Genomic DNA, 14373 nt, shown 5'->3' on the forward strand with positions numbered 1-14373 from the left:
TTAAATTTATTAAGGCATGAAATAAAATGGGAATATTTTGAGCACACAGATTCTAAAAACTGAATATACCTTGGGTATGACTAGACTATATAAATCTATTTAGGTGACTCATTTGTATTGAAGTTGAAGACATCAAATCAGAAATAAAGCTTTACTTTCATTCTAACTTTCACTGATTTTGAGTCCTAAAGGCTGAAGCTGTGAGCTAAGCAAACAGAGCACACCAGGACTTCATGAAAAATAATTCAGTACCCATGGACTGTAGGGAAAAAATATACACATAATTCTTATTAGTTGACTCTCTTCAAATATTTAACCACAGCTGCTAGTATTTCTTCATAATGTAAAACACTCCGTTTGTAATTTAAAAAGAGAAACATATTTTTCACTGTTTTTTAAAACAAGACAAATTGCAATATATCTCACTGGTCAGTAAAATTAGGGTCTAAGTAAGTACCTTAAAGCATATGTATCAGAAGCACAGCAGCAAATGTGGTTGGATGATGTTTATTACTGGCAGCTCTTTGCCTGGGAGCAGGAGGTGGACTCGCTCCATCCCTTCCCAGCACGGCAGTTGAGGGGAATGGGGTGAGTTGCCAGCTCACCTAATAAGACATCTCTGTCAGAGGATGCTTGGAGACTTTTCTCTCCAGAATTCTCTTGCATACTCGGGGAAAAGTGTGGCTGCAGATTAGGGGACAAAAGCAATGAAAAGAACAAAAAGTGCTGCACATGGCTCTGCCTGCATTGCCGGGCATTTAGAGGGAACGTGAATTACATGACTTGATTTACTTTACAAAAACTGATTAGTAAAACCCCCTGTGGATTTCTTAACTATACTGTGGAGGGATATAAGATTAGTGTAGCAATTCCCATCATCAAACGTATTTACTGTTAAAATATTGGATTAGCGATGTTGTTATCCACTGTTCCAAGATTATAAAGTGATTCTTTAAAATTGAGCAGAAAAATACTGCACTCTATCATTTGTAATTAGATTTCAGTCTGAGTGGTTTTGCCTTTCCAGAAAGAGTAATTCTGCTAAAAAAAATAAAAATAAAAAGGGCTGTGTTCTGCACACAAATAAAGAGAAAATAAAACTATAGATTCAGAAGAGGAAACAAATTATTTTCAAAGAAATTATTTTTCTCTCCTACTTTTGAGAGACAAATGGTTGCACTTGGTCTGTGTCTTATTGCTCCTGCTGGTCAGTCTCAGTTCTGTGGCGATGCCCCACTGTTACACCAGGGGGTAATAGAGCCTTGTTGGTGTGAGATGTGGCTCATTGTAACACACACAGGAATGTGCACTACCTGTGCCTGACAAATCTTAGTCCTTGGATATTTAACCCTCCCAGAGAACTTTGAGGAGAGGGTCATCATTGTCTCGGTTCCCACTGACAACATGAACTGTGACGAAGGAAGAGAGTCAGGAAAGGGGATAAATTAATGTGTTCATTAAAGTAATTATGCTACATTTGGGCCAGGAAGATTAATGCAATTGTATCCTAGCTTTTTAGCCATTATCTTCAGTGACTAAAAGCACTTGGAGTTCTTACAATTAATAAACAAATAAAAAGCCACAGCACTAACACCACCTTCTCACATTTTATCCTGTTGAACACCTCTAGGAACCACTTCTGTGCAGTATTTCAGATAAACATATAATAGACAGTGATGTAGGAGTCAACCAAAAAAAGATTAAATCAGAAATACTCTGCAACTGAAGAGTGGGAGTTTTGCTGTACCTGTCATGCTGGCAAACCTCACTAGCTGCCACTACTGCACTTTTAAGCTGTACAAACTTCAGCATTGTTCTTTTTTTTTTTTACTATGGTAACTCCCTATCCTCTCTTCCTAAATTCACCCTCCCAGTAATCACAGAATCATAGAATGGTTAAAGTTGGAAAAGACCTCTAAGATTATTGTGTCCAACCATTTACCCAGCACCACTGTGTTCAGTGGTGTGTTCAGCATGTCCCCAGATGCCACATCCACACATTTTTTGAATGCTTCCAGAGATGGTGATTCTATCATCTCCCTGAGCAGCCTATTCCACACTTTGAGGTTTTCCTGATCTCTAATCTAACACACCCCCCCGTGCACCTTTAGGCCATTTCCTCCCATCCTGTCATTTGTTACCTGAGAGAAGAGACCAAACTCCACCTCACTAATTTGCTTCTAATACAGAATCAGGGTTATCAATATTATTCCATGCCATTACCACACAAAATTCAGATTTTAAAATAGCATCAGTGACTTCAAAAATTTGGAGAATTGCAGATTACTTTGATTTGAAATTGTCCTGTTATAACTGACCATAAATACAGAGCCTATAAATACATAATCCTAACTGCAGTAGCTCTGAACAGCCTTGACAGGGTTTATCAGCTAAATGTTTAATCAGGCAAAGCAGCAAAAAACATAACCACAGGAATACATGGTATTTAGCATTTAAATAAAGCTTGTAAACCAATGACAAGTCTATTTGGGCAACTACTCCCACACATGTTCCTTATCTGCAAAGGTCTCATCCCAAATTTATCGGAACCAGTCTCTTATACTTTATTTTCCAGTCAGTAACATCAGTTTCCATTCACTGAGTCCACAGAGAAAGATGCAGAAAACTACAAGTTAAAAGGCAGGGCAATGGAAAAAGAATTCCCACACTGTCAATGTCATATTGCTCTGGGAACTTATTAAATCACAGCCAAAAACCCAAAAAACAAAACCGTAAAACCAAGAACAAAAACCTCACCACAGAAGCAGAAACAAGCCTGCCAAAGAACCACAGTTCTTTGGGTTTTGTCTAATTGAAGAGCTCAGTTTCAAAATTCCCAGCTCCCTGGCTGCTTCTAAGATCAGACCTCGAGCAGAGAAGGCAAGTGAGAGCTGTGGCAGTGTCGGCCACAGGAATCCTTCCCTCCCTCGGCACAGGAAGCACCATTTCTTGTTTCCCCAGACTGTAACCTCTGTGTGAAATTGTCCTGCTGCTAATAGGTACCAGCCTCTCACCTCCTGGCATTAGGGGCCAGATGTGGCTCTTTCTGCTTCACTGCTCGTTTGGCCCTGCACGCCCAGACTGTGCTCTGGGCTATTCCATTCTCTCTCTGCTGGTGAAACACATCCCACAGCAGCTCTCAGCACTGAACAGCTGTGAGTAGCCCAAGCAAATGTAATGATTTTTTATTGTTACTATTAAGTAGACACAAGTAGTGAGTCTCTCCCTCGTGTGGGGTGTGGGGGAATCAAAAAACTTTCATGGAAATAGCACCTTTTTGTAAATAGGAGTTGGCTTTGCTCATGGTCCATTCTAGCAGCCTTTAAATACATTTCTCCTCCTTTAGAGTTGGGAATCATTTGCTTTATGAGCACCATTTGGATCATTTACCTGTTGCTCATAAAATAGACAAAGCTTTTATCCATGCCATGAATTTTTACTCATTTTATACAAAATACCTAAGGAGGGATTTGCAGAGGCCAGAATTACATCCATGAAAGAATTAACAACTAATTTAATTTTCTGCTACAATAATGGTTCCAGCAGTTTTTGATTTTGTTGATTACATTTCTTCTCTCCACAAAATAAAAAGCATATTGGTGTTAGCTTCTTTATATGCACTTTATTAAAAAGCAGATTTTTTTTTTTCAAAAATGAATAGGAATAACAAAAACATCTCATGCGTTTTAATCTCTGTAGTCATTAAGTAAAGCGGTGGCAAATGCAGCTTTCAAAAGTGATCAGATAACAGGGTGACGGTCTGTATGCTCAGGAAGAACAACAATTCTCATCAGTGCTGGGACAGTATAAAAGGATATTTCTTTGACAAAGCTGCTGGCAACAGTCGCACAAACCACCAAGGAAACATGGTTGCACAAGCCCACCTCTGTCACCCATGTTCACGCACCAGGGCCGCAGTAAATGACAATCATGGCATCAAACTGCTTCAATGACTCCTTTCACAAGGAGAAAGCCAAAATTCTCTCCTCTATGCCAACAACCCAAAGCCCGGCCCTACCTCCATCTCCTACTTGCTCTGCAGCATGCACTGTAGGCAAGGAAACAGGAGGAGCCCATTATCCCTCCCAGTGATCCATCAGCTGTTCCACAGTGACTGCTGGAATCAGACACTTCCCTCAACAGTTTGTTCCTGCACATGAAGAGTTACTGCCTCTTGGTGAGTGTGGACCACAGCAAGCTCCTGCAGTCCTGCACATAAACAGCATTGACTGCAGACACAGATCGATGAGGCTTAACTGCTGTGATTAGCATCTGCCTGGAGAGAGGCTGTGCAGCTTTGGCCATGCAGGTGCTGGGAACAGCCAGGGCACACACTGCACCTGGGAGCCTTTTAGTTAGGAAGGAGGGAAGATCCTGGGTTTTGGAGAGGCAACAGCTGAGGGATTTCCCTACAACACAAGGCCTGTATGTTTATAGGTAACCATCTTTCTGCATGCAGAGATACACAAACATAAATACCACCCATCTGTGACTACAGTGGAGAATTGACCATTTAAGAGCTTCTATATTTTAATCAGCTGTACAGATTGCCCCATGAAAGCCTGCACAGTCAGCATTACCCCTAATTTAAAAAAAAAAAAAAATGCACCAAGCATGAACAAAGGTAGCTGGAACAGAGGTGTTGGTTTTTTCCATTTCTCCTTCTAAATTCCTACGATGTATTTGCCACAACCTTTGGGAGTAACCAGGCCTCTAGAACTAGCCTAACTTCTAGGATTTCAAAATAAACTTCCACCACTTCATTTCTCCACCAGATGTTCACAGTTTATTGGTGCACCAATAACACTACTAAAGTAGTTTTGTGTTGTCAAGTTCTGCAAAAATTTTTAAGCATATATGAAACACAAGCTGAAGGCAAGATAATGCTGGCATTTCTCCCTTAATGCTCAGCTAAAAGAGCACTACTAATAATCTGGGCAGCCAAACACCCAAACAAACCATTTCAACATGAGATGCTAAGAACCAGAGCAACCTGTTGCAAGATTCCTTTGCAGATTATTCCATGAAGACTGAGAGAAACCACCATTACAGAAAACAAGTTATCAGAAAAGTTGTTCCAGCCTACCTGTGGCTGAGTCCAAGGCTCCAAGGTTGTTTCTTTCAAAGGAGTCTGTGGCCTTCCCACTTCTTTTGTGTGCTTTTAGGAGAGAAAAGCATATGTCAGTTGTGTGTTCAGTCAGCATTCAGCATTAATTATCCTTGAGGAAACAAAACAGGTACAAAATCCATACAGTAACATATCATGACTGCATACATTTGGAGTAGGCTGTAGGTCTCTTTTTTTTTTTCCAGAAAAGTAACTTTATAGAGTTGCTTTAGTTTTCAAGGTAGAGGGTACACACCTTGCTCTCTGTGTACAGATAAAAATTCAGGCAAAAATATGAAATTATTTGCCAACAGAGTAAGGTTCCACAGCAGAAATTCAGAGGGAGCTTGACTCTGGTTTCTCTGTCATTTCCTTCCCAGGCTGTGCTCTGTTCAATGGACACCCTGCAGTGTAACTGACTGAAATAGGTTCATCACTTGGATGGGGGGCCATGTTTTCAGATAACAGCCCTTGCCTTTCCTTAAAGTTCTTAGAGCTGGAGCCAGAAGAGAGTTACCAACCTCCTGTCTCCTTGACTTTCCTTGGAATATTCAAGAACGACCACCCCAAATCTAAAGTCTATGTAATCAAAGAGATTAAACTAGTCATCAAAGAAGACTTACTGTCTCTTCATACTTCCTTTTTTTAATAGTACCAAAACACCCTGCAATTACTCATTACCATCTGTAATTTTTCTGCTTCAATAATAAACGTGTAAGAATTTTGAGCACTGGGAGTGAGCATTGAATAGGATGCTGGCTTCTTCTAATTTTCTCCATATGAATTTCCCAGGGAAGATACTTTGCACATTGTTTTAAAAAATACAAGTCTCATATTTTCTTTCTCTCTAATTTTTTTCTGTCATAAAACAGAAATAGTGGTGTTCAAAAAAAAAAAAAATCCTCTGCTGAAATACACTTTTTAAGTAGTGCCAGGATTTTTCCTTCTGCTGAAATACAACATTTCTAATGTACTACTCTTTGAACATGGCCTTTGACAATATGTAATACAAATATCATCTTATCCAGGTCTCACATCAGAGCAATCTGAATGCCCATGCAAGGACTGACAAAGAGAGGGAGAGATATGCCATTGGAATTTCTGTCATCAGCAAACCACGGCCACTTAAAATGAAACACTTTTTTAAATACAGATTTTGTAGGCAACTTCACTTAGCATTCGCAGGACTTCTTTCAAAAAACCACCTTATTAAATGGCAATTGTGTTTTGGCAGGTTGGATTGCCTGTAATAATAGATTACAGGCAATCATTTTTACCATTTTTTTGTTATTTTATATTTTGAGGTAGCAATGGGACATGATTCATTCTTGAAATAGAACAATAAGTGCATTCCAAAAGAAAAAAGAAATAACCATAGATTTAGTGAATGCTAAACAGAGTTAAAATGAATGCATCTGGAAAGGGAAGGTTGTGTTTTTCATGTGTTCAAAAGCAAATGTATTCTACCTTATAATCTTGCTTTAAATGTAATCATCAAGCATCAAAGGGACCCAAACACATAATGAAAATTATTAAACATATCAGTTGTAGTGCCAAGATACCATAACAATTCCTCATGGGGTAACCTGCCAGGAACTGACATTAAAAAATCACACTCTTTCTTGAGAAATCATTTTTCTTGGAAATTCACATTGGTTTTTATACATTTGTCCAGTTCTGTATTGCAGCAGAAAGAAAAAAGAATAATCAAACGTATGAATACATAAAGAAAATGTATGCAAAATGTTTACAAAAGTTAATTTAGGTGAAACAATTCTTAAAGTGTTTGAGTAACACTGGAACTCATGCTCTAAGTCTTAGATACGACTTAAAGAAGACTCAAAGTACTCAGTGCTGAATTTCCTATTGACCAGCACCATTTACTTCCTTACTGCTGCCCCTACACACCACCCAAGGAGATCCTTTCACCTCACTCTAAAACCAAGCATCACAAAGTAGGACAAGACACAGAAAGAGTGAAAATAGTGCAGCAACCTGCACCCCAAAGCACGGGAAAGGACAAATCCAAGCACTAACTGCCTTCAACCCCTACAGACTTTCTCCCCATAGGAAACATCTTTCTAGCTCTCATTCCAACTTCCCAATTATGTTTCAGAGCTATTTCTAGGAACTAAAGCCCCTGCACCACCCAGGTGTAGTTTGTCACAGAGAACCTTGAAGCATATTTGCATTCTCGCTTTTCATGGTAGAAAAGCACGTTCCACACGAGGTGTGAGCACAGCCAGGACAGCTGACACTGACCCACTGCTCAGACTGCTGACAGAGGCACGGCTGCTGCAGCTTCTGAGTGTGAGCACCTCTTCTGAACTACCTGCTACTACAAGCAGTGGTACTTCCAGTGTAAAGCTCTTTACTCACCCCTCACTGAGATACACACACATTGCTAATGGACCACATAAGCAGCACTTATCCACAAGTTCTCTTTTCTCTTTTATAAAGAGTAATGTGATAAAGAGAGACAATTCTCCCGGGAGCTTCTTTCTTCCAGCACAGATAAAGAACCTCTTACTAAAACTGGGAAGTTTTTGGAAGCCTTTATCTGCCCATTTTGCTTGGAGCATCTTCCTACAGCCTTCTGCAGCTCCTACAATCCTTCTGAGGAAACAATAGACTGTGCCCACAGTCTTTTGTTTATGTTCCCTCCACTTCCTCAGCTTGGCATTTAGGTTTCACACATAGAAGAAAATCGTGCTCATAATGAGATAAAGATGGAACGATTTCAGCCTGGATATTACATGATGGTTTCAGCAGTGCCATTAGAGCTCCCTTAGCTCTTGTACACGCACCAATTACAATTTCTCTAGCAGGCAGGCTTGACTTCTGGAATAAATTAGGTCCTTTTCATGTCTGATGAACCACCTGTCACTTTGTTACAGCCAGCCACCCTTCCACGAGCACAGGGCATATCTGGACAACTGATTCAGTTCCTGCCACTCATCCAACACCTTCCCAGATCTGCCCCCCGCCGGAGCTGAGGGAGACACACTTTGCTCTAAATCATTACCTGCCACCCTGTATCACTGCCGTGCTGCTGGCACTGAGGAAGGCAAAGAGACAGGAAACCACACAGGATCTTGCAGGTTGCAAAGGTTTCCTTTATCTCGGTGTTCCCTTTTGCCCAGCGGGAAATGCAATAATTTCAACTGTCCCCCGAGGCCAGGCAATCCTGTCTATCCACAGAAAGTCCAATCTTCAGGTATTTTCAATATAAAAGAAGTTTTGGTTTGCTGAGTCATCATACAGCCAAGTCTCATCAGTCTTGCACCTGACCACCCAGAAATTACCCTGATCAATGATGTTAGCAATCAATAAAGTCCAGACTAATAGCCAGGTAGTAAAAAGACTGTGCACAAAATATTTTGCTGATACTTGGAATTTTCTGTCTAATTATAGCAGCAAAAGAAATATTTAATATTTAATCAAAGTAGTTATTAAATATGTTTTAAGAGAAAAATGAAATTCATCATGAGAATTTTCTGTTGTTTATTGGAAGAAATAAGTTACCAAACATACAATTACTTATGACAACTTGACAGGTAATATCCAGGCTTCCAAAATCTACCAGAGAAAATAAACTGTAAAATAGATTTTAAAGGTTATGCAAGTCACTGTTTCGAGCCAGACTTCATTTTGGTCTTTAAGATGCTGCAGAGTGGTCCTCACTCTGAAACATGAAGGGAAATCTTTGGTGCCTCTGGGACAGTTCAAACTGATCTTACAAGTGCTTGGTCACAGATGTCCCTTCTGATGGAATCCTGCCCCACTCAGCTCCTGGTGTCTGCCCAGTTTTGGATGATCCACTGTTTAGTCTCTCAGCCTGTTTTCTCCATTAGACTGAATTCCATTCTCTCCCTGACCAGGTCTAGCTCCCCCTGCCTGGGATCCTGCCCTGCCAGCCCCTGTGTGGGTTGGGAAGGGTGGTGAGGAAGAGGGAAGGCTGTTCTATCCCCTCACTTCCTACAGCCCCAACTCCTGAGCTGCCAGCAGCCCATCTACCACAACACACATACTCTAAAATTGTTGTAAAGTCCTTCCCTTTTAGCAGGAGAGAAGTTAAATCACCTTTAATTGTTTTGCCCCAGCCTCCAGGAACAGGAATCATGAAAACTTCTAGTAACTTGACCCATAGATATAATTAACTTTTCAATAACTGTCATTTTCCATGCTGCAAAGGGAATTTGTTCTGGACCTTAAAGTTTTTATTCTAATACTAACTACTGGATCTGTTCAGCTAGATATCACCTCCATTCCCTCCTGCTTTTTTATTGGCAAGTTTTTGTTTTTCTTCAAAGAAATCTGGATTTGTTATGGTTAGAAAGGAAGGAAAAAAAAAGAATGTTACAACACGACAATTTTGGTTTACCTATTTTGATTTCTGAAAAAGCCTTAAAATTATCTAGACAGATACTACCACCAGTAATTCTAATGGTTATTGATTGCTGTGAGAAGCAAAAGCAGATTGAAATTTCAAGATAATACAAAGCATTTTCCTCTGGTGCCTTACAAAATTGCTACAGCAGCATTAGGATTATCTGATTCCAAGTGTTCTACTCTGCACTTTAGAGGGGAAAAAGTGTTCTATTTAGTTGTCTTTCATGCTGAAAACCTATATGGCTTGAAGTGAAATTTAGGAAACAAACAGCAAAAGACATTTAGTAAATAATATATTATCTATGTTGCATTGTCAGTTGGGATTGCAAATATCTATTTAGGGCAACTTCTGTCTGTCTGCCAAAAGCTACATTTTTAGACAGGAACTGCAGACTTTACTATTTTTCTGTCCCCCATTATAATCAGGAAATCATGTTTAGCGATTTTACTGTCCAGGCAGAATGTCTTTATTATCACACTGAGACAGAGGTATGCTGTAAGTCTGAGAAGGAGATTATCTCCATTAACAATGCCTCCTTCTTGCCTCTAAGTTGATTTCAGGTAATTGGATTCCTGAAGTCCTCTGCTTCAGCCTCCTAACATCTTTCATGTGAAAGGTGAACAGAAGGGTTAATTTCAGTGATAAGTTTGTTTAACAGATTGCTAAAAAAAAATTATTTTGCTCTGAGTTTCCAAGCTTTAGATAAATATGTAAGTATATGAGAAAGCCATAGGACAGCTGAAATCAAGTAAGGATTCCTTCGGGAAGGTTTTTGCTTTGTGTTCAAGAAACAAAGGACAAAAATGCAAATAAACATACAGATAAAACCCTCTTTGTGGAAGTACCAATGAGAAACCCACTGTCTAGAGCCCTAAGATGTGATTCAGTAGTAGTGGAAACAATCAGCTTTCCACACTGAACAGCAACCTGGAATCACCACTGACAACTTCTACACTGTTTTGGCTGTAACAACTTCACCTCCATTTCTGACAGTATCAAGATGCCTTGTGATGTGTCTGTACGTCCTCTCAGTGATTCCTTGGACTCAAAAACCATAATTTGACCCAGCAAGTCTCTAATGCTGCTGCCAACAGGCAGCTCTTATCTTGCAAGTACCTCTTGAGAGATGCAGTAAGTCACCTAATGCATATCCAACCAACCATGATTTCCAGAGGTGCAGCTCACCCACAGCTCTTACACTATTCCTACAGAAAAATCAGCCCTGGGTTTACTTATTTCCCTCTTTTGTTCCAACATATCTATGAGTAAAGTGGGTGCAGGGCAGGAGACAGAGGAATGAAAGATAAAGGCGGGGTGTGGGGTGGGGGTTGAACAACTCCAGCACACTAGGAAAGCTCAGAGGTTTAACAAAGCCTGACATGAGATTTGCCAGATGGTTCTGTACCGGATTGTAAAACTTTAAACTAATCTTCATTTAAGAGTTTTAAGGGCTGTATCCCTCTTATAAAGCCTCTTGCTCTTTTGCCTGGTTGATTCTGGTAAATTATAGATCAGACTTTAGAAAACTGCTTCCATGAACAGCGGCTCCTTAAATCTCAGCTAAACTGAGCAAGAAGATTACATGTTATTATGATGTAGCACAGCAGGATTTTTGTACAGCAAACATAATGATGTAGAGAAGGATAAAACTATCATTCTGTGCAAGGAGGTCATCCATAGAAGAACAATGCTTTTTATAAAGCCAGCAAATCCGTCCCTACATGGTGAATCTTCACATGGCAAATGCTTTTTCTTGATGGTTCTGTAAAGAAACCCAAACGTAAGCAAAACCCAAATCTGCATTTCAGGATTCCACGATCAAGCACTGTACAGCAAAGGAGATGTCATTTGGGAGAAATTATTCTAAATATTACTAGAAAAAGTATCTATTTCAAGGGCAATTTTAGGGTAAATGCATCTTGTTGGTTTTATGCAAGGAGAAAGGATTTCCTCTGAATCCCTGGGGAAATGTCTGAGAGTGTATGCAGCATTAAAAATTAAAATGCTCACTAATCTTACAAGTGCATATATATATATATATATACACTTTAAATGTATATCAAATACAGTTCACATGGAAAAGAAAAAAACAAAGTCACCATAGTAATGTGTAGAAATTCTTTCCACCTGCTGTTTGTATTTTCAATCTTACACAGTATCTTCACAGTTGAAATTATAGTAGAGAGAATTACAGATTTCAGACACCACATGATGACAAAGCTGAAGTGGGAACAACAGAGAATAAATCCAGGTGTTCAGCAAACAGCAGTAGCAAAATTTAATAAAAAAAAAAATCAAGACACTGATTGTTCTGAAAGTTGATGCAGTAATTTGATACTAAAATTGTGGCCTATCAACCTTTTGAACAAGTAATGCAAATGCCTAAGTCTATTGAGCTCCAAGTCAGCAGCCTATTGAAATTACTTTAATTTTCCTGTACACGATTTTGAATGCAACGTAGTAATGTCAAATGACCTTCTTCCCTCTCTTTTTTTTAAATTGAAACATTATTTCCTGCACATGAAAGCTTTTGACTTAAAAGCAATCAGGTGTGATATTCACAGCTCTGGTCTTTTCAAAATGTCATGCACAGGAATTATGTGGATTTATCCTAAAGCTCTCTGTAAGAACAGCAGCATTTTGAAATGCCTAAGAAAATGCCTGTCTATGAGAATATGCTAGTGAAGACTATTACAAAACTGATTTTGTTACATTTAAGTTACCATCAGATACTGTGTTATCCTTCTGTTTTATCTTGCACATCATTGCGCACACACTTAAACAAATTTGCCAGATTTACAAAATAAAAAATTTCTTAATCAATGCACAGTTAAATGCTTTCTGATATAGAAACAGAGGAATCCCCACAAATTCAAGTAATTCTAAAGGAGAAAAATTACTTTAAATTTTGATAAACACAGAGCTGCTTTTTTGGTTCATATATGTAAAAATCTTAGTGGTAATAACTGATAAAATATGCTCACACTACATGTTCTGACTTGCAAGTATTTACATATATAAGATTAATGTGACATGATATGCTAAGGTATTCTTACATCAAGTGAAAGGAGAAAAAAAAAAAGAACATAATATCAAACAGCTTGTTTTACTTGCCTGAGCTCTATTTAGCTTCTCAAGAATGAATATAAATGTACACAAATCCATTTTGTGACTTGGATATAAAGCATCATGTTAAAAATGTAGTACATGGTAGCAAAACTATGAATTTTTATATTCCTGCATATTTTCTGCAGAGTTGTTAAAATTCACATTTCTTATATCCTGTCATAAAAATAGTTTCTCTTTCTGTAGGTTATTTGGGAAAAATAGCAAAGCCTCTGCCTGGATCCACCTTGTCCAAAGGTGTTTTTTTTTTCCTAGGACTTATCATTTTCTCCCTCTATGGCATGACTAAGTTATACTTTACAGAAATCCAGCTCCTTATAAAGAGCATTTGCAATTTAAATTGCTCTTTTTCTCTGAACATTAAGTCTGAATTGGATAAAGTTGTTAAAAGGTAAGGCTTCCTAGGTTTTTTTACTTCACTAATCAAGCAAACTAAAATTACATTATCGGAGTCAGCCAGGAGTAGCACAGACCTGGTGGATGGAGAAAGGCCTGAATGGGAATCTCACATGCTGATTACAGCCAGGAGAGAATGGCTGACCAACCCCAATGATCTAAGCTTTGAAGTGTGGCAGAACTAAGGAAAATGTGCCACCTTAAATTAGATTTTTCCAGAAAGTTGATAAATAGGCTTACTCATAAAGAGCAGCAAGACTAATCTGCAATTCTCCTGACATTAGAGACAACATGATCTATAGAAGCCTTGTTGGATCATCAGTTCTTTTCATTTGATGTCATCCTATTTATATTCCTTATCCCCAGCTGTGACTATTCGTCTTACAAAGTATGTTTGATTTTTCTAGTGCATATTGTAGCTCTTAGTATGGGAAGTAAAATAAAAAGTGAGACTTTTCTTCAGGTGGCAAGAGTGTGTCCAGAACAGGCAATTGTACCATAAACAATCCCTCAAGAGATAAAGAAATATGCTTGGAAATACCTTTATTTTTCCTTATCGTTTCTTTGAGGATATTATTGAGCCTCTATTATAACCTATGGCACAGAAATCAGAACGAATGCCAACAATGTAACTTGTAAAATAGGGAGGAACAGGGAAAGGCTTGTAGAAGTCACCAGGGTTAAGTGCAGGTACGAGAGGCTCCAGCTGCTCCACGGCAGGTCAGTGCCAGGGAGCTCCATTGCCCTGCTTAAGCCAAGAATGTCTGTGGGCTGGATCAGCACAACTTGGGAAAAATAAATATGAGTCTCATTATAAACACAGACATATACAATCACAGATTCATATCATTTGGTTCTTTATATGGGGTCAGGATAGAGCCCGAAATCTCAGTAGTGTTCCAGTGAAATCCATTAAAAATTGTATTTCATTCTTGTTAACCAAAAGAAAGTGGTGCCTGTCAGCCTCTCTGCTGCTTCACCCCTTCCATTGTACAGCCATGCTCATCAGCTTTCCATCAAGAAAAATAATATGAATATACTGTTTTATCATTCTCAATGGGAAACTATCATCACAGAAACCCACAAAGTCCTGTCACATTTCCCCTAATCCTCCTGTGTTACACCAACCCCACCTTCTCTCTCTGTTAGGAATCACTTCTGAAGTTACAGGGCAAATCCTGCTTTGATGTCATATATTTCTCTGTTCTCGTAGGGTTTGCTGTCAAGAGAATAGTAATTCTATTTCAGGAAGAATTATAAATTTCTAACCTTTTTTTTTTAGCTAAACATAATAAATAATAACATTATGAAATTACTTCTCTTCCTGAACTATATAATCTGTGTTCTAGGC

General features: G+C 38.9%; 1 protein-coding gene across 2 annotated transcripts in view; it reads right to left on the reverse strand.

Moving 5' to 3' along the window:
- PCDH11X (protocadherin 11 X-linked) overlaps positions 1–14373 on the reverse strand; it is a 459785-nt gene that overhangs the window by 239446 nt on the left and 205966 nt on the right. For both annotated transcript variants that reach the window (XM_027687164.1, XM_027687163.1), the window contains one exon: positions 5087–5158. In XM_027687164.1, the coding sequence (XP_027542965.1) occupies positions 5087–5158 (72 nt within the window). The remainder of the gene's footprint in view (positions 1–5086; positions 5159–14373) is intronic.

The sequence above is a fragment of the Neopelma chrysocephalum genome, unplaced genomic scaffold, assembly GCF_003984885.1.
Source record: "Neopelma chrysocephalum unplaced genomic scaffold, ASM398488v2 Primary Assembly neopelma1_73b, whole genome shotgun sequence".
NCBI classification, from domain to species: domain Eukaryota; kingdom Metazoa; phylum Chordata; class Aves; order Passeriformes; family Pipridae; genus Neopelma; species Neopelma chrysocephalum.